Source organism: Macaca fascicularis, chromosome 1 (genome assembly GCF_037993035.2).
Source record: "Macaca fascicularis isolate 582-1 chromosome 1, T2T-MFA8v1.1".
NCBI lineage: Eukaryota > Metazoa > Chordata > Mammalia > Primates > Cercopithecidae > Macaca > Macaca fascicularis.
The window spans coordinates 37,046,010-37,073,034 of record NC_088375.1 but is presented as its reverse complement, the minus strand read 5'-3'; the positions used below and the strand labels follow the sequence as shown (position 1 = coordinate 37,073,034).

The 27,025-nt window shown below is 41.5% G+C and overlaps 1 protein-coding gene across 8 annotated transcripts; it reads left to right on the top strand.

The window, feature by feature from the left end:
* The first annotated feature begins 192 nt into the window (after positions 1-192).
* On the top strand, positions 193-25,091 carry NPHS2 (NPHS2 stomatin family member, podocin). Of its 8 annotated transcripts, none has more exons than XM_005540114.5 (8): positions 193-545; positions 10,877-10,980; positions 14,351-14,423; positions 15,947-16,029; positions 18,582-18,785; positions 21,051-21,106; positions 22,933-23,011; positions 24,165-25,091. In XM_005540114.5, exons 1-8 carry the CDS (start codon positions 272-274, stop codon positions 24,441-24,443), a joined length of 1,152 nt encoding a protein of 383 aa, XP_005540171.3. In that variant the 5' UTR covers positions 193-271; the 3' UTR covers positions 24,444-25,091. The 8 variants fall into 8 exon arrangements, with proteins under 8 accessions (XP_005540171.3, XP_073881965.1, XP_073882011.1 ...); XM_074025864.1 differs by having other exon boundaries at positions 24,051-25,091; XM_074025910.1 differs by having other exon boundaries at positions 24,004-25,091.
* The last annotated feature ends 1,934 nt before the right edge of the window (positions 25,092-27,025 follow it).

Sequence of the window (27,025 nt, the reverse complement as noted above, 5' to 3'; positions counted from 1 at the left end):
TCCCACCCAGGCCTCTCTGCTTCAGCGCCGCCCCGGCCGTGGGAGTCGGCGGGCGCAGTCCACAGCTCCACGGAAAACAGCCGTCGGGGTTCCGGGTGCGCCCCGCCACGGCCCCGCCCACGACCCCGGGGTCCCGCCCCTCGCCCTCAGCCCCCACCCGACTGTCTTTAGGGTCCCCCGGGAGAGCCACGCAGACCCGCAGCGACTCCGCAGGGACTGTAATCCCGTGCCGCTCTCGCGCTGCTGCTCCGGCCGCCCAGCAGCTCCGAGGATGGAGAGGAGGGCGCGGAGCTCCTCCAGGGAGTCCCGCGGGCGAGGCGGCAGGTCCCCGCACAAGGAGAACAAGAGCGCGAAGGCCGAGAGGAGCGGCGGAGGCCGCAGACACCGGGAGGCTGGGCCCGAGCCGTCGGGCTCCGGACGGGCGGGGACCCCGGGGGAGCCCCGAGCGCCCGCCGCCACGGTGGTGGACGTGGATGAGGTCCGGGGCTCCGGCGAGGAGGGTACCGAGGTGGTGGCGCTGCTGGAGAGCGAGCGGCCCGAGGAAGGTACGGATCCGGCACCGTTATCTGCGGCCTTTCCAGGTGATAACTAAGGGGTGTCAGATAAGGTGGAAAGGGTCATCTCACGAGACCCACTGAAGCCAGAGCAGACTGCTGGATGCTCTGGTTCCCAGGAACGGAAAGGCGTAAGTTAGGAACCCAGCAACCTGCTATGGTGAGCAAAGAACATCAGAAGAAATACAAATGTCGCTATTTACTGGTCTCGGGGCCAGCCTTGGATGGGAGTGGGGAGGGAGTGTGGTACAGGTTGGGGACCAATCAACTTGGCAAAGGAGCCATGAGCTTTTTTTTGTGTGTGTGGCCATGGAGGGGCATACGGGCACCTAATTTAAGTAAAGACATGCACGAGCTGGTGGCTGTAGGCAGTTATGTGGCTGCTTCTTCTTCCTGCGTCCCCACCCCTCGGTCTTACCTAAAAGCGTTTTAAACTTCTGGGAAGATGATCATTCTTTCTGAAAAGCAGCCGCAGCAGAGCCAAGTGAAGAAGAGCCACACCTGAGTTTAAATCACAGCTCAACCACTTGCTAGCCATGTGATCATAGGAAGGAACCTTAACCATCCCTCATATAGCAGTACCTGCCTCAGAGAGTAAAGGTGAGGATACAATGAGAAAAGGCACCCAAAGCACTTTGCACAAAGTCTGGAACAAAAACATACTCAGCTGCGACCTTGCAAGCTAAGAGAGAGGAAAATTAGATCAAAGAAGGGAATGCAAAGAAAGGTGTCTCTTTTGCTTCTGCAGGAGAAACAACTCGGGAAAATTTTATCTACCTCCAGTCTTTTTTATAATGAGTGGAAGAAAAAAATGATTACCACTTTAGTGGGATGACAGCCGTTAAAAGAAATTAAATAAGGAATAGTGTGTTATATTGCTTCCTGCTGGCTATGAAGTTTTAACATTTCCTAGTTACCAGCAATGCAGTACATGCTAGATCACTGAAAGCTACCATTTAAGGAAGATTTCTGCAGTTGGGGTGTAATTTAAATGGGTCATGTTAATACTGTTTTGCCCCGTTGATGATACCCTTTCATCAGTCAGAAACCTCTGTTCAGTAAATGGTTGCTGGATTCAATGCTGAGGTTATAAGGCTTGTTACTGTTAGGCAGCAGATCACACTGGTAGGGTAAGCAAGTAAGGGAGCCACCATTTATGAAACCCCTACTATATGCCAGACACACACTGGGTGTTTTACTGAGTTATTTAATCCCTCACCATCCTCTTATTACAGATGAGGAAACATGCTCTGAGAAATTAAGTAACATGCGCAAGTCCTGTAGCTGGCAAGTAGAGAAGCCAAAATCCTAGAGTAAGACAGTCTGATTGAACTGCTCACCCTTGCTTGGTACTGCCCCTAATTTCTGGTCATGGTCCTACTGGCTGTGGCCTTGGGCACCTCTGTGGGCCTCAGTCCCTCCAGCTACAGAGTAACTAAAGCAGGAGACCCTAAGCAGTGGGCGAGCAGTCCCACTAAGGATGAAGTGACCTTTACTGAGCCCTTGCGTGGCAAGTTTCTGAAGCTCACGGGGAACACAGAGTAACGTCCCCTCCTCTTTCTCACTTAGCACCACACTCCCAAAGGCAGGCTACTTAAGACGGGAGAAATGAAAAGGCACTTCACCTCACCAAAATGTTGGGGACTCTCAGACAATGTTTAAAAGCTTTTCCTGCTTGAATAATTAATGTTTCACTATTCACTTAAACCAAACAAATTGGATATTCAAGCAACTTATTCTAACAGAATAGTATTTTGGGGGTAAATCATCACGTTAGTTTTGAGGATATAAATTAGTTTTCTATTCCTATCTCTCGCTACTGTATGAAGGAATTTTTTAGGCCTTTCTTCACTTATAAAATGTAATTTTGTATACACATTTGTTTATTCTTACTTGCGATGGCTACCACTGGCAACTGAAACATATTTATAAACTAATTAAAAATGGCAATGATACTGTTAGTCATTGCCCTTGAAGAAGAATATTATAAAAATTAATATGTTGGTAGAGCAGCATTTCCCAGAGTAGGTTCCATGAGAAATAAGTTCCATAGAATATCAATGAGTGCTCCTTAGAGAAAATATTACCTGGTCAAATGTGGGTAAACAAAGCTAAGAATGCTTTGCGAGATTTTCTTGGCTTCAATGTCCTGAAGAGCACTGGGAACTCCAGGAATGGGATGTAGTGCCTAGTATTCTCTAAACTCATTTGCCCAGGAAATTATTCTTTGGTGGAGCACCCTGTGGGATTAGTATTTTGTAGGATGGCCTTTAGAAACTGCCATACTATGGTATTCAGTGCTGATTTTGTTTTTGTGCTGGTACAACTTGCATATCTGTCCTCTTCTTCAAGTGATCTGCACATCAATTTGGTGGTGACCTTTCTGGGCATGAAAATCAAATATTCAGGCCTACTAATTAGTTATCCCCTTTGTTCCCATCTCTTAAAAATAAGATTTTAGGCCAGGTGCCATAGCTCATACCTATAATCCCAGCACTTAGGGAGGCTGAGGTGAGAGGAACACTTGAGGCTAGGAGTTTGAGACCAGCCTGGGCAACATAGCGAGACCTCCATCTCTGCAAAAAAATAATTAGCCAGGTATGGTGGCATGCACCTGTAGTCCCAGCTACTTGAGAGGCTAAAGTGGGGAGACTTCTTGAGCCCAGGAGGCCAAGGATGCAGAAAGCCATGATTGCATCACTGTACTCCAGCCTGGAGAGAGCAAGACCCTGGCTCAAAAGAAAGAAAAAAAGAAGGAAAGAGAAAGAAAGAAATAAGACAGGAAGGCAGGAAGACAGGAGGGAGGGAGGGAAGGAGGGGGAAAGGGAGGGAGGGAGGGAGGGAGGGAAGGATGGAAGGAAGGAAGGAAGGAAGGAAGGAAGGAAGGAAGGAAGGAAGGAAGGAAGGAAGGAAGGAAAGTAGACTTTACAATTTCTTAATTTTTAGTCGCCTTCTAGTCTTCTATGACATTTTTAAACTGGCAAATAATATTCCTTTGGTCAGTTTTCTAGTACCTGGAGGTTAAAATTCTTGAAATTTTCATAACTCTTACATTTAAATCATTTTCAATCCTCCTTTCTTCTCACATTCAACTAATATTTATTGAGCACATGTATGGTTGCCAGGCACTATTCTAAGCCCTGGGGGCATAGTGTAAATAAGACAATCCCCCAAGAAGCTTGTGTTCTTGAGGCTGACTTTCCTTGATATTGTTTCATTTACCACCCAAGCATCTTGGATGTTCTGAACCCCAGTTCCTTATCACTTTTTCATACACATTAGTAGGTGAGTATTACCCCATAAAGGTAATTTTCAAAGACTATTGAGATCAACACCTTAATGGAGGTGTTAAAATGGTGGAATTTCAGACATTAAGGCAGGTAATGGATGGGAAAGTTATTTCATGGAAGATAAGCCTCTGGACACGTGGTTGGAATCACTTAAAACAAACCAGACAGAAGATGGCTGAATAGGAACAGCTCTGGTCTGCAGCTCCCAGTGTGATTGACACAGAAGACGGGTGATTTCTGCATTTCCAGCTGAGGTTCCTGGTTCATCTCAATGGGACTGGTTGGACAGTGGGTGCAGCCCACAGAGGGCGAGTTGAAGCAGGGCGGGGTGTCGCCTCACCTGGGAAGCACAAGGGGTTGGGGGATTTCCCTTTCCTAACCAAAGGAAGCTGTGACAGACTACCTAGAAAAATGGGACATTCCCGTCCAACTACTGTGCTTTTCCCAAGGTCTTAGCAACCAGCAGACAAGGTGATTCTCTCCTGTGCCCAGCTCAGTGGGGCCCATGCCCATGGAGCCTTGCTCACTGCTAGCACAGCAGTCTGAGTTCGATCTGTGAGACGGCAGCCTGGCTAGGGGAGGGGTGTCTGCCATTGCTAAGGCTTGAGTAGGTAAACAAAGCATCCAGGAATCTCGAACTGGGCAGAGTGCACTGCAGCTCAACAAGGCCTACTGCCTCTAGACTCCACCTCCGTGGGCAGGGCATAGCTGAACAAAAGGCAGCAGACAACTTCTGCAGACTTAAACGTCCCTGTCTGACAGCTCTGAAAAGAGCAGTGGTTCTCCTAGCATGGCATTTGAGCTCTGAGAATGGACAGACTGCCTGCTCAAGTTGGTCCCTGACCCTTGTGTAGCCTAACTGGGGGACAGCTCCCAGCAAGGACCGACAGACACCTAATATAGGAAGACAGACACCTCATATGGGATGAAGCTTCCAGAGGAAGCACCAGGCAGCAATATTTACTGTTCTGCAGCCTCCACTGGTGACACCCAGGCAAACAGGGTCTGGAGTGGAACTCCAGCAAACTCCAACAGACCTGCAGCTGAGGGACCTGACTGTTAGAAGGAAAACTAACAAACAGAAAGGAATAGCTTCAACATCAACAAAAGGGTCATCTACACCAAAACCACATCTGTAGGTCACCAACATCAAAGACCAAAGGTAGATAAAACCACAAAGATAGGTAGAAACCAGAGAAGAAAAGCTGAAAATTCTAAAAATCAGAGCGCCTCTTCTCCTCCAAAGGATTGCAGCTCCTCGCCAGCAACAGAACAAAGCTGGATGGAGAATGACTTTAACAAATTGACAAAAGTAGTCTTCAAAAGGTCAGTAATAACAAACTTCTCTGAGCAAAAGGAGGATGTTTGAACGCATCGCAAAGAAGTTAAAAACCTTGAAAAAAGATTAGATGAATGGCTAACTACAATAAACAGTGGAGAGAGGACCTTAAATGACCTGATGAAGCTGAAAACCATGGCACAAGAACTTCACGATGCATGCGAAAGCTTCAATAGCCAATTCAATCAAGTGGAAGAAAGGGTGTCAGCAATTGAAGATCAAATTAATGAAATAAAGTGAGAAGACAAGGTTAGAGAAAAAAGAGTAAAAAGAAATTAACAAAGCCTCCAAGAAATATGGGACTATGTGAAAAGACCAAATCTACGTTTGATTGGTGTACCTGAAAGTGATGGGGAAAATGGAACCAAGTTGGAAAACATTCTTCATGATATTATCCAGGAGAACTTCCCCAACCTAGCAAGGCAGGCCAACATTCAAATTCACGAAATACAGAAAACACCACAAACATACTTCTCAAGAAGAGCAACCCAAAGACACATAATTGTCACATTCACTGAGGTTGAAATGAAGGAAAAAATGTTAAGGGCAGCCAGAGAGAAAGGTTAAGTTACCCACAAAGGGAAGCCCATCAGACTAACAGCAGACCTCTCTGCAGAACCCTACAAACTAGAAGAGAGTGGGGGCCAATATTCAACATTCTTAAAGAAAACAATTTTCAACCCAGAATTTCATATCCAGCCAAACTAAGTTTCATAAGTGAAGAACAAATAAAATCCTTAGAGACAAGCAAATGCTGAGAGATTTTGTCACCACCAGGCCTGCCTTACAAGAGCTCCTGAAGGAAGCACTAAACATGCAAAGGAGCAACCGGTACCAGCCACTGCAAAAACATGCCAAATTGTAAAGACCATTGATGCTAGGAAGAAACCGCATCAATTAACGGGCAAAATAACCAGTTAGCATCATAATGACAGGATCAAATTCACACATAACAATATTAACCTTAAATATAAATGGGCTAAATGCCCCAATTAAAAGACACAGACTGGCAAATTGGATGAAGAGTGAAGACCCATCAGTGTGCTATATTCAGGAGACCCATCTCATGTGCAGACTCACATAGGCTCAAAATAAAGGGATGGAGGAAGACCTACCAAGCAAATGGAAAGCAAAAAAAGCAGGGGTTACAATTCTAGTCTCTGATAAAACAGACTTTAAACCAACAAAGATAAAAAGAGACAAAGAAGGCCATTATATAATGGTAAAGGGATCAATTCATCAAGAAGAGCTAACTATCCTAAAGATATAGGCACCCAATACAAGAGCACCCAGATTCAGAAGGCAAGTCCTTAGAGACCTACAAAGAGACTTAGACTCCCACACAATAATAATGGGAGACTTTAACACCCCACTGTCAATATTAGATCAATGAGACAGAAGGTTGACAAGGATATTCAGGCTTGAACTCAGCTCTGCAACAAGCAGGCCTAATAGACATCTACAGAACTCTCCACCCCAAATCAACAGAATATACATTTTTCTCAGCACCACATCACACTTATTCTAAAATTGACCACATAATTGGAAGTAAGACACTCCTCAGCAAACGTAAAAGAGCAGAAATCACAACAAATTGTCTCTCAGACCACAGTGCAATCAAATTAGAACTCAGGATTAAGAAACTCACTCAAAACTGCACAACTGCATGGAAACTGAACAGCCTGTTCCTGAATGACTACTGGGTAAATAACGAAATGAAGGCAGAAATAAAGATGTTCTTTGAAACCAATAAGAACAAAGACACAATGTATCAGAATCTCTGGGACACATTTAAAGCAGTGTGTAGAGGGAAATTTGTAGCACTAAATGTCCACAAGAGAAAGCAGGAAAGATCTAAAATCAACACCCTAGAGTCACAATTAAAAGAACTAGAGAAGCAAGAGCAAACAAATTCAAAAGCTAGCAGAAGTCAAGAAATAATTAATATCAGAGCAGAAACTGAAAGAGAGACACAAAAAACCCTTCAAAAAATCAATGAATTCAAGAGCTGGTTTGTTTTGAAAAGATCAACAAAATTGATAGACCACTAGCAAGACTAATAAAGAGGAAAAGAGAGAAGAATCAAATAGATGCAATAAAAAATGATAAAGGGGATATTACCACCAATTCAACAGAAATCAAACTACCATCAGAGAATACTATAAACACCTCTATGCAAATAAACTAGAAAATCTAGAAGAAATGGATAAATTCCTCGACACATACACCCTCCCAAGACTAAACCAGGAAGGAGTCAAATCTCTGAATAGACCAAAAACAGGTTGTGAAATTGAGCCAATAACTAATAGCCTACCAACCAAAAAAAGTCCAGGACCAGACGGATTCACAGCCAAATTCTACCAGAGGTACAAAGAGCTGCTGGTACCATTCCTTCTGAAACTATTCCAATCAATAGAAAAAGAGGGAGTCTTCCCTAACCCATTTTATGAGGCCAACATCATCCTGATACCAAAGCCTGGCAGAGACACAACAAAAAAAGAGAATTTTTGACCAATATCCTGGATGAACATTGATGTAAAAATCCTCAATAAAATATTGGCATACCAAATCCAGCAGCACATCAAAAAGCTTATCCACCACTTTCAAGTTGGCTAAATTGCTGGGATGCAAGGTTGGTTCAACAGATGCAAATCAATAAACATAATCCATCACATAAACAGAACCAATGACAAAAACCACATGATTATCTCAACAGTTACAGAAAAGGCCTTTGACAAAATTCAAGAGCTCTTCATGCTAAAAACTCTCAATAAAGTAGGTATTGATGGAACGTATCTCAAAATAATAAGAGCTATTTATGACAAACCCACAACCAATATCATACTGAATGGGAAAAAACTGGAAGCATTCCCTTTGAAAACTGGCACAAGACAGGGATGCCGTCTCTCAGCACTCCTATTCAACGTAGTATTGGGAGTTCTGGCCAGGGCAATCAGGCAGGAGAAAGAAATAAAGGGTATTCAATTAGGAAATGAGGAAGTCAAATTGTCCCTGCTTGCAGATGACATGATTTTATATTTAGAAAACCCCATCGTCTGAGCCAAAATTTCCTTAAGCTGATAAGCAACTTCAGCAAAGTCTCAGGATACAAAATCAATGTGCAAAAATCACAAGCATTTCTACACACCATTAACAGAGCCAAATCATGAGTGAATTCCCATTCACAATTGCTGCAAAGAGAATAAAATACCTAGGAATCCAACGTACAAGGAATGTGAAGGACCTCTTCAAGGAGAACTACAAACCACTGCTCAACAAAATAAAAGAGGACACAAACAAATGGGAGAATATTCCATGCTCATGGACAGGAAGAATCAATATCGTGAAAATGGCCATACTGCCCAAAGTAATTTATAGATTCAATGCCATCCCCATCAAACTACCTATGACTTTCTTCACAGAATTGGAAAAAACTACTTTAAAGTTCATATGGTACCAATAAAGAGCCCACATTGCCAAGACAATCCTAAGCAAAAAGAACAAAGCTGGAGGCATCATGCTACCTGACTTCAAACTATATTACAAGGCTACAGTAACCAAAACAGCATGGTACTTGTACCAAAACAGATATATAGACCAATGGAACAGAACATAGGCCTCAGAAATAACACCACACATCTGGTGTTATTTCTGACAAAAACAAGAAATGGGGAAAGGAGTCCCTATTTAATAAATGGTGCTGGGAAAACTGGCTAGCCATATGTAGAAAGTTGAAACTGGATCCCTTCCTTACATCTTATACAAAAGTTAATTCAAGATGGATTAAAGACTTAAATGTGAGACCTAAAACTATAAAAAACCTAGAAGAAAACCTAGGCAATACTGTTCAGGACATAGGCATTGGCAAGGACTTCATGACTAAAACACCAAAAGCAATGGCAGCAAAAGCCAAAATAGACAAATGGGATCTAATTAAACTAAAGAGCTTCTGCATGGCAAAAGAAACTACCATCAGAGTGAACAGGCAACCTACAGAAGGGGAGAAGATTTTTGCAAACTAGCCATCTGACAAAGGGCTGATATCCAGAATCTACAAAGAACTCAAACAAATTGACAAGAAAAAATAACCCATCAAAAAGTGGGCAAAGGATATGAGCACATTTCTCAAAAGAAGACATCTATGCAGTCAACAGACACATGAAAAAATGCTCATCATCACTGGTCATCAAAGAAATGCAGATCAAAACCACAATGAGATACCATCTCATGCCAGTTAGAATGGTGATCATTAAAAAGTCAGGAAACAACAGATGCTGGAGAGAATGTGGAGAAATGGGAACACTTTTACACTGTTGGTGGCAGAGTATATTGGTTCAACCATTGTGGAAGACAGTGTGGTGATTCCTCAAGGATCTAGAACTAGAATGACCATTTGACCCAGCAATCCCATTACTGGGTACATACCAAAGGATTATAAATCATGCTACTATAAAGACACATGCACACGTATGTTTATTGCAGCACTATTCATAATAGCAAAGACTTGGAACCAACTCAAATGTCCATCAATGATAGACTGGATTAAGAAAATGTGGCACATATACACCAAGGAATAATATGCAGCCATAAAAAGGAGGAGTTAATGTCCTTTGTAGGGACATGGATGAAGCTGGAAACCATCGTTCTCAGCAAACTATCACAAGGACAGAAAACCAAACACTGCATGTTCTCACTCATAGGTGGGAACTGAACAATGAGATCACTTAGACACAGGGCGGGGAACATCACACGCTGGGGCCTGTTGGGGGGTGAGGGACTGGGGGAGGGATATGCATTAGGAAAAATACCTAATGCAAATAATGAGTTAATGGGTGCTGCAAACCAACATGGCACATGTATACCTATGTATCAAACCTGCACGTTGTGCACATGTACCGTGGAACTTAAAAGTATTAAAAAAAAAAAAAAAGACACATAAGTAAAGCTCACTGCTTTTTATATGTGTGTGTTATTTTATCCTTATGCCAGAGATAGAAGATATAGCTCATGAATTAGTCATTATGGGATAGTCATGAGATGTTAGCATCCATATTATATAGTGAAGAAACTGAGGCCCGGAAAGGTCACACGCCTTGCTTAAGGTCATCTGGATATGAAACAGTAGAGCCAGAAGTGGAATCCAGACCTTCTTCCCAAATTCTGTGCCTGTTCCAGTATACACCCACTCCCTTTCTTTTTTATTTTATTTTTGAGACAAGGTCTAGCTCTGTCACCCAGGCTTGAGTACGGTGGTACAGTCATAGCTCACTGCAGCCTCAACCTCCCAGGTTCAACCTATCTTCCTACCTCAACCTCCTGCGTAGCTGGAACTACAGGCATGTACCACCAAACCCAGCTAATTTTTAATTTTTTTTTTTTTTTGTACAAACAAGATCTCACTATGTTGCCCAGGCTGGTCTTGAACTCCTGGACTCAAGCGATCCTCTCACCTCAGCCTCCCAAAATGCTGGGATTACAGGCGTGAGCCACTGTACCTGTGCTCCTCCTTTCCAGGAGCCTGCTCCTCCCCAGGCCCTGTGAACTCTTGGCTACTCTGATTTGACTTATTCTAATATTTCCAGCAAAGTCTCCAACTTGCTCTGACTCCAATACCAAGGACTGGACAACAGATGCTCGTCAGTGAATACAGTGAAGTTTCAATATAATTATTCTTTTGCTTTAATTTTTTTAAGGTACCAAATCCTCCGGTTTAGGGGCCTGTGAGTGGCTTCTTGTCCTCATTTCCCTGCTCTTCATCATCATGACCTTCCCTTTTTCCATCTGGTTCTGCATAAAGGTGAGATTCCATGAGGACGCAATAGGTAATTTCCTGAGGCCCCTCACTGGCTACACCATGCCCATTCTCACTTTTGTTTTCTGGTACGTGTTTTTGCTCCATGTGGAATGCCCTCACCCCCGACTCACCTTCCGGGATAGCTCTTACTCCTCCAAGACCTTGCTCAAATGTAAACAGGAAGCCTTCCTTGACTCCCCCAGACTGTCATTCCCTTCCCGGTGCTCCCGTGTTACTCTGCTTTCACTTCGTTCTAGCACTTACCACATGTATTATATTGGCTATGTCTCGTTCATCTGCATTCTGTGACCAGAATGGATCATAACATCCACTCCACTTCACACACTTCCACAAAACTTCTCAGGCATCTTCTGTAGACCATGAGTTATGATTATCTTTGGCCCACAGGTGGTTACAGATGCCTGTCCCTGAAATAAATAAAGACCTGTGTCCGTTCTGGAAGCACCTGCCAAGATGGAATTAGAGGAGCAAGAGATTTATTGGGAGACATTGCCTGTGAAAGATTAACAGGAAAGAAAACAAGAGTAGTCAGGAGAAGCCTTCAGACAGTGATGCAGGCCTGACACTTGTGATATGAGAAGGGGAAGAAAGGATTGGGCGGAAAGAACTTCTGACTGTGGTGCAGCTCTGAGAAAGCCTTGGCCAGCCCAAAAGGGAACTCCAGAGCAAGGTTTGCTTCATAGGAGTCCCACAATGGGCAGAAATGGCACGGCCCTAGTACTCCTGCCATCTCAGTCATTGGCTGGAACTGCTAGGAAGACTGCGTCCTTGGCTGAAACAGTATACCTGCTGCTGGGGCTGTTGTTGGTTTGACTCCTCACAGCAGGCAGCAGCTCTTTCCTCTTCCCCTTCATCTTTCCCTCCCCATTTTCCTCCCCAAGATACATTTTGGTATCTTGTGTTTTTGTTTTCATTTATCTCAAAGTATTTTCTCTTTTTCCTTGTGATTTCTTCTTTAACCCATTGGTTACAGTATGTTGTTTAATTTCCACATATTTGTCAATTTCTCAAATTTCCTTCTGTTATTGATTTCTAATTTAACTTCATTGTAATAAGAGAATATACTTTATGTTATTTCAATCCTTTTAAATTTGTTTAAGTTAGTTTTATGACCTGGCCTATTATCTGTCCTGGAAATGATGTTTCATATATGCTGGAAAAGAATGTGTTATTCTGCTGTTGTTGGGTGGAGATATTCTGTGTAGATGTCTGTTAGGTCTATTTGTTGATAGTGTTATTCAAGTCTTGTATGTCTGTCTAGTTCCATCTATTGTTTAAAGTGGGGTATTGAAGTCTCCAGCTGTCACTATTGGATTGTCTATTTCTACTTTGAATTATTTTGGTCTTTTTCCTCATGTATTTTGGAACTCTGTTTTTAGGTGCATCTATGCTTATCATTGTCACACTTTCCTAATGCATTGATCCTTTTATCATTATACAATGTCCCACCTTACTGCTAGTAACATGTTTGCTTGTTTTGAAGTCCATTTTCTCTGATGTTAGGATAGCCATTCCCACTCTCCTTTAGCTACTGTTTGTATGGTATATCTTTTCCATCTTTTACTTTCAGTCTATTTGTATCTTTGAATATAAAGTGTATTTCCTATAGACTGTATATAGAAGGCAGCAGGCTCTTTTTTTTTTTTTTTTTTTGAGACAGAGTCTCGCTCCAGCAGGCTCTTCTTGAAGGGTGACCTGAGCACCTGCATGATTGCCACAAGATCCAACACTGACTCCGCCATAATAGTTTTTGGGAAAGGCTCTCGGGTCTGGGTCACTTAAGATGGTACGCCCTAAGAAGCCAATTAGGGAGAGGAAACAAAAGCAGAACCAGGTAGTTATATTTGAGCAAGGTCTTGAAGAAGTAAGACTCCCCTTCATCTCTGGGGAGAATTTGTTTCTTCCAATAAAAGCAGGTAAGAAATGAGTAATGCTAGGAAACGAAGCAATTGGGAATTGCTACGCATGCTCTAAGAACTGCATACAGTCATTCATTCTCATTGTTTCAAGCAAGGCAGTGTTCTAGCCTCATAAAATTGTAAACTCATGAAGACAAACAAAACATGTTTCCCAATCTCAAAAGACTTAGAGTGGGTTAGTAGATCCTGTTACTTTAAGAAGCACACTTCAAAATGTGTTTTGTTTGGCCTCTTTATTACATTTTTATATTTGGCTAGTTATTATTCAATGGAGCTTTCTTAAGTGGAGGGAGGATAAGGAAGGAAAATACATTTGTCTATAGTCACAAATCATTCTTTCATTTATTCAATAAATATTTATTGAATACTTACAATGTATCAGGCATTTTTTAAGCACTGAGAAAATAAAGATTAATTCCATATCATCAAAGAGTGGGGCATATATTAATATCAAAATAAGTAGACCAAGTTAAGTCAGTGATAAACATGCAATTGAACTCAGATTCTGATACTGGGTCAGAAAGTGAAGTTTATTTTTAAAGTAGTATGCAGTAACTTCTCTATTTCTCTTCTAACAGATGTTCTCCAGAATCTTTTTGTCATTTAAAAGTATCTCTGCACATTTTCAGGGTAAACACGAATTTTCTAGATCTATCACCAATGAAAATTGACAAATTAAAATCAAATTGAGGCCAGGCACGGTGGCTCACACCTGTAATCCCAGCACTTTGGGAGGCCAAAGCAGGTGAATCACCTGAGGTCAGGAGTTCGAGACCAGCCTGACCAACATGGTGAAACCCCATCTCTAGTAAAATACAAAAAATTAGCCGAGCGTGGTGGCTCACACCTGTAATCCCAGCTACTCGGGAGGCTGAGGCAGGAAAATCTGGGAGGTGGAGGTTGCAGTGAGCCTAGATCACGCCACTGCACTCCAGCCTGGGTAACAAGAGCAAAAGTTCATCTTAAAAAAAAAAAAATCCAATTGAATCATTTTGAAGCAGCCTCAGAAGAAATTGCATTCTGAAACAAAATATCACAAGTGGTATTAAAATATACTTCCTCTTTCTGTTAAATAGGTAATGAGCAATACATATAAAAGCTAGGAATGCAGAAATCACAGTAAAATACAAGATTTAACATGCCTTGATAAGATTAATTTAATTTAGGGAATGTTGGCCATGGTTTTTTAGATAATCGTTAAGTCTTTAATCAAAATTTAGTCCATGGGTTCAAAAATTAACACGGTGAATACACTTTTTCATTTCTGAAATTTTATACTTACTAAATATAGGTTTTGGAAACAAGGATTAATAGAACTTTTTTCTTGGTTCTCAAAAAATTTCTGATATCTAGGATCATTCTTATGCCAAGGCCTTTTGAAGACTTTATTTTTCTTTCTAGGAGTGATTTGAAAGGATTAAATTTCTCTTTAGGTTGTACAAGAGTATGAAAGAGTAATTATATTCCGACTGGGACATCTGCTTCCTGGAAGAGCCAAAGGCCCTGGTAAAAAAACACTCTTTTTTCCCTAAACACCTCCCTCCTGACTTGCCAATTTCTTCAACCCATGCAGATTCATAATATGTACCTCAGATTACATGAAGTAACTTGATTCATGACACCTGCATTTTCCAGTCTGTTACATATAATATAGGTTATTAAAAAATTCTTCAGAGACCATGACTACTAGGTCATAGGTAGCCAAGAGAGAGAACTGGTACAGAGAGCCCACATGCCAGGGCGAGGCCTGCTGGAATAGCAAGTTAGCTTAGGACCAATGGCTGGGGACTGGTTTGAGTACAATGTGGATATGGTCAGAGTCCTGTGAATTCTCAGAGAAAAGCTGAGCTAGTTCCTAATCCATGTGCTCAGATCCAATCATGGGAGACAGACAAAGTTCAGCATTCAAATAACAAATTGGTCTTCAGTTACAGGGATTTAAAAAACATAGATTAAGCATTTCTTGTGGCTCAGACTCTGTGCTAACCATAAAACATGGTCTCTGATCTCAGGACCTTAAGATCTAGTGGAGTTGATGTCCACAGGTCCAAGCTCATTATGGGAAACAGATAGAAGTATGGTCAGTCTGAAAGGTTTAGTAGTGGGGGGTTGGAGATCTAAGTCAGCCAGGAAGGTATGAGGAGCAAAGTCCCACTGTGTATATATTGGAGAGGGTCTGAGTTCCAGGACATGCCCGCAGAGACCAGACTAGGGACAAATATCAGAGTTTAAAGATTCAGAATGAATATACGAGCCCACACAAAAGTAGAACCAGACCCTGTAGTTCCAGGACAAAGAACATCTTGCTCTGGCCCTGGTTTTCGGGAACCTTCTCAATTGGCACTGAGGAGGACTAGTAGCTGACTAGTATCCTGGACTCTGTGAGGTGCTGCTTGTTTCAACAAAGCTTTCGCTCTTGCAGGAGCCCACAGAATCCAATGGGCTCTCACAAAATCTCAACAAATCAATCTACAAATGTTTACTGCACATTGATCCTGTATATTATATTGGGTGGGTGAGGACTAACTAGCCAACCAGAAAGCTGGCATCATGATAATTGCTATTCTGATTACTTCTGGGGCCCACTTTCTAAAGAATATGACATGGAGGTTGCTGACTCTAAAGTCTCACACCTGGGTACACTCATGGATTCAAAAACAATTTTAGAGAGCACCTAAAAGGCACTAAGTCAGACACTAAGGCTAACAATAGTGTATAGGACACTACTTAGGGAGTTCAATTCTAGTGAAAGGACAGACATGCAATTGAGATCTGGGGAGGCCAGTACCATGACTAGAAGGACCACACAGCCCAGTTTGCTGGGGACAATCCCTGTTTATACCTATTGTCCTGGAGCAAATTATAATAGTGCTCTCCTTTTACCCTCAGGTGGAGGTGGGACGGGCCAACGGTCTGTAATGAGAGGCTAGGAAAAGTAATGTAGTGTGCAACCTGACCCCAAAAAGGTGAAACCCAAACAGCCTTCATGCCAGTTATTTATCTGTCACTTCCTCCTCCCCTTCTTCTAGGTCTTTTCTTTTTTTTGCCCTGCCTGGATACCTACCACAAGGTTGACCTTCGTCTCCAAACTCTGGAGATACCTTTTCATGAGGTAAGCCAAATGATGGCTTTTGCTTTCTCTATACATTTTCCATGGTCTACCTACCATGGACAAAATGATTATTTATGCTCAAAAATAGGAAATAAAAATAATGATATGGACTACTTCAGAACTTAAAACTTTTGTGCATCAAAGGACACAATTAACAGAGTGCAAAGGCAATCTAGGGAATGGGAGAAAATATTTGCAAATCATATATCTCATAAAGGGTTAATATCCAAGATATATAAAGAACTTATACATGTCAACAACAAAAAAAAGTAAGCAACCCGATTTAAAAAATGGGCAAAGAACTTTGTGACAGTTAACTTTATGTGTCAGCGTGGCTAGACCATGATCATTAGACCTATATTTGGCCAAACACATCTGGATGTTATCGTGAAGGTACTTTTTTAGATGGGATTAACATTTAAATCAGTAGACTTTGAGTAAAGCAGATTACCCTCCCTAATGTGGGGTGGGCCTCATCCAATTAATTGAAGGGCTCAAGAAAAAGACTGACCTCCCTTTGAGGAGGAGGGAATTTTGCCAGTAGAAAAAATAAACTCTTCCCTGGGTCTTCAGCCTGAAGATGTTAGACATACTAGCTTCCATAAGCACATGAGCCAATTCATTAAATCAATACTTTTTTCTCTCCCCACCCCAGGATACCTATATGTGTATGTGTGTGTGTGCATATATATGTATGGTGAAGCCCAAACACACACATACACATTCTACAGTTTCTCTAGAGAACCCTAATACAAACTTGAACAGACACTTCTCAAAAGATGACATACAAAGAAGATGAAGATATAAAATGGGCAACAAGCATATGAAAAGATGCTCAGCATCACTACATTAGGAAAATACAAATCAGTATCACAAGATATCACTTTACACTCATTAACATGGCTACTGTTTTTTAAAAAAACGGAATATAATAAGTGTTGAAGAGGATGTAGAGAAATTGCAACCCTCGTGCACTGTTGGTAGGAAAATGTAAAATGGTGCGGCCACTGTAGAAAACAGTATAGCGGCTCTTCAAAAAATTAAAAATAGAATTACTGTATGACCCAGCAATTCCACTTCTGCATATTTACCTGAAATAATTGAAAGCAGGGCACTGGAGAAATATTTGTACACCCATATTCATAACAGCATTATTCACAATAGCCAAAAGGTTGAAGCAACCCAGGTGTCTACTGATGACTGAAGAGATGAATAAACTGTGATCTATAACCTACAATGGAATATTATTCAGCCTTAAAAAGAAAGGAAATTCTGACATTCTACAAATGGATGAACCCTGAGGACATTCTGCTAAGTGAAATAAGCCAGTCACAAAGAAACAAATACTGTATGATCCTACTCATAACAGGCACCTGGAGTAGTCAACTTCATAGAAACTGAAAGCAGTATGGTGGTTGCCAGGGGTTGAGGAGAAGGGGAAATTGGAGAGTTATTGTTTCATGGGTACAGAGTTTCAGTTTTACAAGATGAAAGAGTTATGGAGATGGATAGTGGTGATAGCTGTACAATATTATGAGTGTATTCAGTATCACTGAACTGTATACTTAAAAATGGTTAAGATGGTAAGTTTTATGGTATATGTATTTTAACACAATAAACAAAATTGGGAAAAAAAACTCACCCCTAATCCTGTTACCCATAGTTAACTGTTGATATTTTGGAGTATATCCTTTCAGATTTTTCAGTGTATGTGGTTATATTTACAGATTATATATATATAATATACAGATATTATATATATATCATGTCATATATATCATATATATGATCATCTGTATGACATATATATATCACCTGTAAATATATTTATATATATATATGTGTGTGTATATATATATATAATACCATATATACTATTTTGCAATGTGTCTTTCTTAACCCAACAATATATTGTGGTCATCTTTTCATATATTAGCTAAATGCTTCTATCCCTTTATTTTAAATGGACATACAGCATTTCATTTAGTGGCTGTATCACAATTTACTCAACCAATTCCCTATTGTTGATATTAAATTCTTTCCAATTTATATTCCAATTAGCAATACTGAGTAACATCCTTATAGCTAAACCCTTAAAATAGGTCCTTATGATCAATATAAAAAGGGAAATGTGAAGACATCTTTCTAGGGCTTGTGATGTATATCATCAAAGCACCCCCAACGCATGCTCTAGCAAGCAATGCATTAGAGTGCTTGTTTCCTAGAACGTGCTTCTCTTTTAGCAGATTTTTTATTTTGGTATCAGTTTAGAAAGACCTTGTTTGGAATCAACAGAATGTCTTCATATGAGAAAATTATTTCCGATCTTTTTTACAAAAGGATTTACCACAGGATTAAATTGTGCGTTCTTTCGTGTATTTGAAAAAAAAAATTCATAATTTTCAAAAACATGTCTATTTTGAATAAAGGGTGGGCCAACTTTCTTTTTCTCTTGTGGAGAAAATTCCCTTTGAACACATTTAGTTCCTCTATCCCCACATAGGAAAGGAGCCCAAGAATCAAGCCTGTCATCCAAACTTTTTTCTGCCTAGATCGTGACCAAAGACATGTTTATAATGGAGATAGATGCCGTTTGCTACTACCGAATGGAAAATGCCTCTCTTCTCCTAAGCAGTCTTGCTCATGTATCTAAAGCTGTGCAGTTCCTTGTGCAAACCACCATGAAGCGCCTCCTAGCACATCGATCCCTCACTGAAATTCTTCTAGAGAGGAAGAGCATCGCCCAGGATGCAAAGGTACTTAGATAAACGTAATGGCCAATATGTTGAAATATTTATCTTTTATTCATTTGCTCATTGGCCATTTATTAAATCTTCCATGGCCAGTTCCATCCCTTAGGGACCATCCCTTTGGGAGCTTATAGCTAGTTAGGAGGTTGCCAAATTGACTCTGAGTCAATTATAGTTATCAGTATGGTGCTTGTTAATCAGTCATTGCCACAGTTTTTGCTCTCAAACCTACTCCAATGACTTTAAATTCATCCCCAAGTACTCACCTAGTATTAAGTGTTGAGAATGATTGCTGGCAGGAATGGTGGGGTTGGTGGGAATGGACAGGAGGGGTTGGTTGTACACAAAGATGATAAGGCACGGTTCCCAGGAGCAAACTGAGCAAGCTCATCCACGGCCAGGGTCGGTGGCTTTGATTCTTACCAAGGCAGGTAGGCAAAAGGTATTCAGAGGAGAAGTGAGAAGACAGCAGGATTCCAGCCAACTGGCCAGTGGAGTGGCAATTACTACCAGCAATGGAGCCTGTCACTGAAGCCGTGGGGACAGCCAGGCCCAGAACTGGGTTAGGAGGTTGTGAATCATGGTAGTTGGAAAGAGGACCTCAAATAGAGGGACCCCAAGAATCCAAGGCACTGGTAGTAATTGTGCTTTATGGGATGTCCCCCTCCACCCTCCCTTCCTTATTCATCCTTCTCCTTTAAAGGATAAAGTCCAGACACTTGACATTCAAGCTTGCCCTTGTTACACTGATTATAATATATATACAAATGTTCCTTGATTTATTATAAACCCATCATAAAGCAAAAAATATCGTAAGTCAAAAATGCATGTATCCTAATAAACCCATGATAAAAGTCAAAAAGTGTCAAACCATTGCAAGTTGGGGACCATCTATCTAAGACATTAATTTTCCCAGACTATGACGTCCATAGCAGCAGGAACTATGTTTTATCCATCTCTTGGTCCTCAGCACAGGTTTATCACACAGCAGGTAGATAATGTTTTTTGGATAAATGAATAAATTGACCCAAATGTTGTAGTCTCACCTCTTGCCATCCTTCTCCCACTGAATCTAATACTCCAACCTACTTTAGCTTTTGTCCAGCATTCAGCACTTTTATGCTCCCACTGCCTCCTCTTGGGCTGTATCCTCTGCATGGAATACTTCCCTTTTCTCCACAGGCAAGATTTTATTTGTCCTTTAAGATGCCACCTATTCTGTGATGTCTTTATCAACACTCCCTACTCTCACCCATACCCCCAAATCAGCCTTCTCAGGGTTCTCAATGCACTATGCTTACTGTTTGTCTAACCACTAAAAAATAATGAGAAAATAAGTATAAAAAGAAGAGTTTGGGTCAACATTAGAGCTCCATGCCCTGCCCCTCCTTTCCAGAATCCGCAGTCCATTTTCTTCCCTTTCTTGTTTCCAACTTCAGTCAAGGGGGTGGGCGGGACTGGGAAGCAGGAGGAAACTGGAGCCACCAGCATCAGTTGTAGAAGTGAAAACATCCTATAAGGGAAAGACATTTGGAAGAGAGACTAGACACTGGTTCTCAACTCGGTGCATTTTGGAACAGATTTTAAAAATATAGCTGTATTAGCTCCTATTACTTCTGTAACAGACTACCACAAACTTGGTGGTAGTTTTCTTAGTTTTGAAGACCAGAGTCCAAAATCAGTTTCACTGGGCTAGAGTCCAGGTGTCAGCTGGACCAATTCCTTCTGAGAGGAGAATCCGTTTCCTTGCCTTTTCCAGCACCTGGTGGCTGCCTGCATTTCTCAGCTCGTGGCACCTTCCTCCATCTTTAGAGTGCATCACTTCAATCCCTACTTCCATCATCACATCAACTTCTCCTCTTCTGTAGTCAAATCACCATTTGCCTCTCTCTTATAAGGACACCTATAATTACATTTAGGGCCACCTGGATAATCCAGGCTAGTATCCCCATCTCAAGAGCCTTTAACTTAATCACACCAGCAAAATCCCTCTTGGGGTAACATTCACAGCTTCCAGGGATTAGGACATGGGATATCTTTGGGGACCATTATTCAGCATAACACACCATCTTCAACTGCACAGATATTTATTGGGTGGCACTATGCAAGTTAAACAACTCTTTGCAAGGCACTGTGAAGTTAAATAAAACAGGCAAATGATGTCCTTTCAAAGGGAATCTTCTTCCTTAGTACAGAACAATGGCCATCAGGGTTTAGGCATGCTCTCCCACCTGGAGGCTCTCACTAACATCTGAATTCTTCTCTCCACAGGTTGCCTTGGATTCAGTGACCTGTATTTGGGGAATCAAAGTGGAGAGAATAGAAATGTGGGTAGGAAATTAACTAGGAAGAATAGTATGATAAAGGAAAATATTCTGGTTTCATTTTAAATTTTTCATTTGAAAAATTATTTTCATTGAGTACTATAGCCATATCAGCATAAATTTGTAAAAAAGAGAAACAAATTATCTAATATCTTACAGCCATAACACAATCACTATAACATTTGGACAAATTACTCTGATTGTTTTTTCTCTATGCAGCTAAAAAATTGTTTTAGATAAAATTTACGTGACATTTCCCATTTTAGGCCAGGCGCAGTGGCTTGCACCTGTAATCTCAGTACTTTGGGAGGCTGAGGTGGGTGGATCGTTTGAGGTCAGAAATTTGAGACCAGCCTGGGCAACATGGTGAAACCCTGTCTCTACTAAAAATGCAAAAATTAGCTGGGGGTGGTGGCACGTGCCTGTAATCCCAGCTACTAGGGAGGTTGAGGCAGGAGAATCACTTGAACCTGGGAGGCAGAGGTTTCAGTGAGCCAAGATCATGCCACTGTGCTCTAGCCAGGACCATAGAGCGAGACTTGAGCTCAAAAAAAAAAAAAAAAAGAAAGAAAATTAGCCAGGGGTGGTGGCAAATGCATGTAATCCCAGCTACTCGGGAGGCTGACGCAGGAGAATCACTTGAACCCAGGAGGTGGAAGCTGCAGTGAGTCAAGATTGCGCATTGCACTCCAGACTGGGTGACAGAGTGAAACTGTCTCAAAGATAAAAGAAAAAAGAAAGAAAAAAAGAAATGTCACATTTTTGCCATTTTAAACTGTAGTTTTAGTATAATATTTACAAATGGGTACAGCCATCACTACTATCTAATTTCGGAACATTTTCATCATCCCAAAAGGAAGCCTGTGTTCGTTAAGTGGGAACCCCCGATGTACTCCTTAATTTAGTTTCTTAAATTAGTTTCCAACTACTAATTTAGTTTCTGTCTCAATGAATTTGCCTCTTCTGGACATTTCACATAAATGGAATCATATAATATATGGCTTTTTGTGTCTGGCTTCTTTTCACTTAGCATAATATTTTCAAGGTTCAACCATGCTTCAGCATGAATCAGTACTTCATTACTTTTTATGATCAAATAATATTTCGTTGTTTGAGGCTATACCACATTTTATCTGTTCATCAGCTGATGGACATTTGGGTTGTTTCTGCTCTTTGGCTATTATGAATAATGCTACAGCAAGCATTGATTTGCAAGTTTTTGAGTGAACATGTTTTCAATTCTCTTGGGTCTATATCTAGAAGTAGAATTACTGGGTCATATGGTAACTCCATATTTAACTTTTTGAGGGGCAGCTAAACTGTTTTCCATATATGCATTTTTATAGTTATAATCAGGGTCAAAAGACAATTTTGTGTCTTTTATGCAATACATTAAGCATTGTTCTTATTTGGTCAGTTGTACCCTTTTCAAAATCAATTCTTTTCTTTTATAAACTTGGATGAATTCCCCTTATCTTTATTATCAGTAATGTGGCTCTTCAAGCCATTGTTCAAATTTATTAGTTGAGGTTTAGATTACAACCTAAGTGGAAAAACTGAGCACAGCTCATCAATACAAAACCTGCTGTGCTGCTGATGAGGAACCACAGCTCTACTGTAGCATCAGCAATAATACAAACCTGCATTTGAGGCGTCGACCTTGGAGATGCCCTTCTCTGCCTACTTTTGACCTCAGAAGTCTAGGGATGGCACAGTCAGAATTTGCTACTCATCATGAGACAGCAGTAGAGAGGCCTGCAAATCTGTGTGAAAGCTCTGGTCCCTAAATCACGGCTGCACACCTACATGCCTGCGTTCTTCTTTTTCAGTAAAGATGTGAGGTTGCCAGCTGGCCTTCAGCACTCGCTGGCTGTGGAGGCCGAAGCGCAAAGACAGGCCAAAGTGCGGGTGAGCACTCCATCCTCCCACCCAGACTGCTCTTTGAGGAAGGCCTGCTGGTGGAGAACATTCCCCCTTTGCTTCCTTACTGTCCATTCATTCGGCACTGGGCAGAGTGGTCTTGGGCCCTTACAACTCTGTTAAAATTGCTTGCTCTCTTAAAGTGTGTTAATAGTCCCCTGACTGACTAATGCAACTCCTCTCCCTCTCTGAAGCTACTGATAATAGTGACCACCCACTGCTTGAGTCTCACCTTCCCTCTCTCTCCTTAAAGGTATCTCCTCCACACACATCAGTCCCTCTTCTTTAGTGCTGGCATCTTTTCCTGGGTAATCATAGTCACCCTAACTTCTAGATATTCCCTAGAACTGTATCCCAAGCTTGGCACAAGTTTTGGAGGGACAACCACGATCAGGGCCCAGTTCCCTCAACGCCAGAGCCAAGAGAAGGCTGTGCTACTCAACTCCACTCAGACATGGCAGCAAGAAGCAAAGATGCGGCAGCTAGCAGCTTCTAGTGACTGAGGTGTGGGTGAGGGGGCCTTGGGAAGAGGAAAATGAAGAATGAAGGGAGGCAGATTTCTCTGAAACAACAGAGCAGGTGAAGATAAAAACCGGTACCGGTAAGAGGATCATTGCCTGTGGACCACTGAGGGGAGGTGAGGATGAGGAAGGGGAGGAGGACAGTCCCCAGGGCAGTTGCTTCTAGATCTCTGAGTGAAGTCCTCTTCAGCCACTTTCAGGTGGCATTTGGGTAGTGAGCCCAGCACTTTCTCTTCAGAAATGCTTACCCATTCACTTTGCCTGAGTTGGGGGTCACCCTTTCACAACGTCATGCCTTTGCATAGAATGCTGGCTAATCTTTTCTCTATGTTGGCAAAATCCTAATCTTTCAAGGCTCACCGGATGCTAATAACTCCCCTAATACTTCATTTATACTTGTCATGGCTCCTAACAAATTCCACCTTAAATTGTGATTAATAGTGTGATCTGTCTCCCCAGCTCAAGACCCTTCAGAAAGAAGAATAAACCTGTTCTCTGCTTAACAGTGCTTGCCACATAGTAGATGCTCAGTGCTTGTCTGCTGAGTCACACTGCATAGTGGTGAAGCCTTCAGGGAACGAAGAACAATCACTTTGCTTTTCGTCACATCTGTTTTCTAGATGATCGCTGCAGAAGGGGAAAAGGCTGCTTCTGAGTCCCTGAGGATGGCAGCTGAGATTCTGTCAGGCACCCCTGCTGCTGTTCAGCTTCGATACCTCCACACCCTTCAGTCGCTGTCCACAGAGAAGCCTTCCACTGTGGTTTTACCTTTGCCATTTGACCTCCTGAATTGCCTGTCTTCTCCCAGCAACAGAACTCAGGGAAGCCTCCCTTTCCCAAGTCCTTCCAAACCTGTTGAGCCACTAAATCCTAAAAAGAAAGACTCTCCCATGTTATAGGAAAGATGGGGCGTAATGTGACTGTAAAGGGGCCTGCCATAGAAAAGCCACATCCCTGAGGGAGGCACTCTGTCCTCACTCCCTGCCCTTCCTTTGGTTGCCATATGGAATGGCCGTGGAATACACAAAGTCACAATGCACTATCCATGAGAAGACGGTGAAATGATGTAATGACAGAGAAGGCAGACAACACGTCTCCATGACTCATCTAGTCAGAGCAATTAAGGGAAACAGCTTTGGTCAACGTTCTACTTTGGAAAGAATGTTGAGCCTAGATGTGCTTAAATTTTGACTTCTGGGAACTTGGTTCAGATGTCCTTTTCACTGTATGTCCTCTGGCCCCTTTGGCAAGGTTGTCACAGCTCCCACAGCCCTTCCTACAAGCACCTATCATTGGGCTTGTCACACTCTATTGCTCTTCTGCCCTAAAGATGCAGTCTTCTCTTCAACAATGCCACCAGTTCTTCAAAGGCACGCCTTAGTTTTCCTCAACCACACTCAATCTTTTTGCTCCACCCTGACTTCCTCACACCTAACCCTGATAGTTACCTAAAGTGACACTTAAATGTTTCAGAGTGAATGCAAAAAAGAGAGATGGACTTGGAGTCAGATATAAAATTTATGCCCAATTAAAGCATTTAAAAGGAATTATTTTTGTGGAGACTCCTTTTTTAAATAAAGAAATAAATTAAAGGACAAAAACATCTGACACATGTGGCTTAAAATCTGAGGGAGAATCACTATAAATAGTGGGCCCGAGAGTAATCTGTTTTCAGTATAGAAATTACCAGCTTGTTTATTTCTTCAAACAGTAATAATATTAGGTAACCTATACATGCCCTGACATATTGTTTTCTTATACAGATATTTCTTAATATAGATACATTTCTCTAAGTCTTATTTTCCATTAATTTGCCTTATACAATTAGAAATGCATGTCTGCAGAAAAAAAATAAGCCAAATAAATAAGAAAGCATATCTATACTTACAGCAAATTCTCTATAAACTTAAAAAAGTCACTAACATTATAAAACATTACTAACATTACTAAAATAATATTAGGAAAATGCTACTTATAATGGGCATTTTCATGTTGCTGGCACAGAGAGAGGGTAACTCTACCAAGTGCCACAGTATTTGGTTCTCTCTTCCTCAAACTGCCTCTTTATTCTTCATGTTATCTGATGTTATTATTATTTTGTATTGGAGATGTGTTCCTGCTATTCCCAGTGGGAACTGAAAATATTTTGCATGAAATACCCATAAAGAGTTTTTGTTTATGAATGTGAGCCCATAAAACCCTGCTGAACATTATATCCATGAAAAAATGAATCTAAGCTCCTAACAGCGGGCCTAGAAACTTTTGCAGCATTTTGTCTGTTGAAGAGAGACTGCTTTCCATTATGCTTAAGTCACAGAAACAAGGCCCAAGTTAAGGATGCTTTGCCTATCCTAATGTCTCTCAGTCACCTCAACATTCCTTCTTTCTCTGCCATCTCTCTCTCCCTCTTCCCCTCCCTCAAAACAAGTTAAAAATAAATACATAAATAAATAAATCCCTAGCACTATCTTGTGAAATGTTGCCAATCTCAGAGGCATCCCTGTCTACATCTCTAGGCCACCTCCTTACTTCTATCCACAGGTGGGAAAACCCAAACATTCTAAGCTGGTTCTAAGATATTCTTACAGCCCAAATTTGTTACGTCCTGGGGCTTTAGCCAAGCCATGCATCTTCCCAAGTTTACACAGGATTCTCAGATAATTTCAAAACCTACATTTTTATATAACCATGCCAAATTCACTCACTGATACAACAATCAGTTTATAAGCTGACTATTGAGAAGTAACTTCCAATTTTGTTCTGTTTCAAAAGGCTATTTAATCCAATTCTAAAAATATTTCCATATCTTATTAAAAGAAAAGTCTCCCCAGTCCCTGTTCCTAAGGACCTTACTTGGTTGTGGGGGCATGAGAGTGCTGACAGCCATAGATGGAGCAGTCTTTCATTGAGGAGGCAATGGGAGATTCTGAAGCCAAAGGAACAGGCAAAGCTCTACACTATGCAGGGGTGCCGAAATACAAATGTGGAATCCAAAAGGCTCTCATATCCAAATAAGTCAAAGACAGGTAACAAAATCTACCAGACCCAGGAGTATGGTGTCAGAAAGAAAGCAAACACTGATGAAGCAGCAACAGGACATGGGTTGGGGAACTCCTAGGTGACTTCCTAGAATGTCTCATCATCTAGGATGTGGAGTTTGCTTTCACGGACCAGCCAGGGCATGATCATAGATGGCTTAGCCCATTTGAAGGGGCGATGGCAATCAGAGCATTCCTGAAGTGGAAACGTTTCTCATTACCACTGTGTTGGCTCATACCCATTCCAGTGTATTGGTTATTGGAATTAAGATGGCACCAGGGGTTGTTGGTCACTTTTCACACCATATATGACGGCTCTTGATCTCAGAATAGCAAATTTTGGCATGTGTAGTGAAGAAGGAGGTAGGGTCATGCTGGGTCAGGCATAACAGAAGGCAAAAGCAGAACAATCAGAAGTGAACACCAGGGTCAAAATGGCTTTT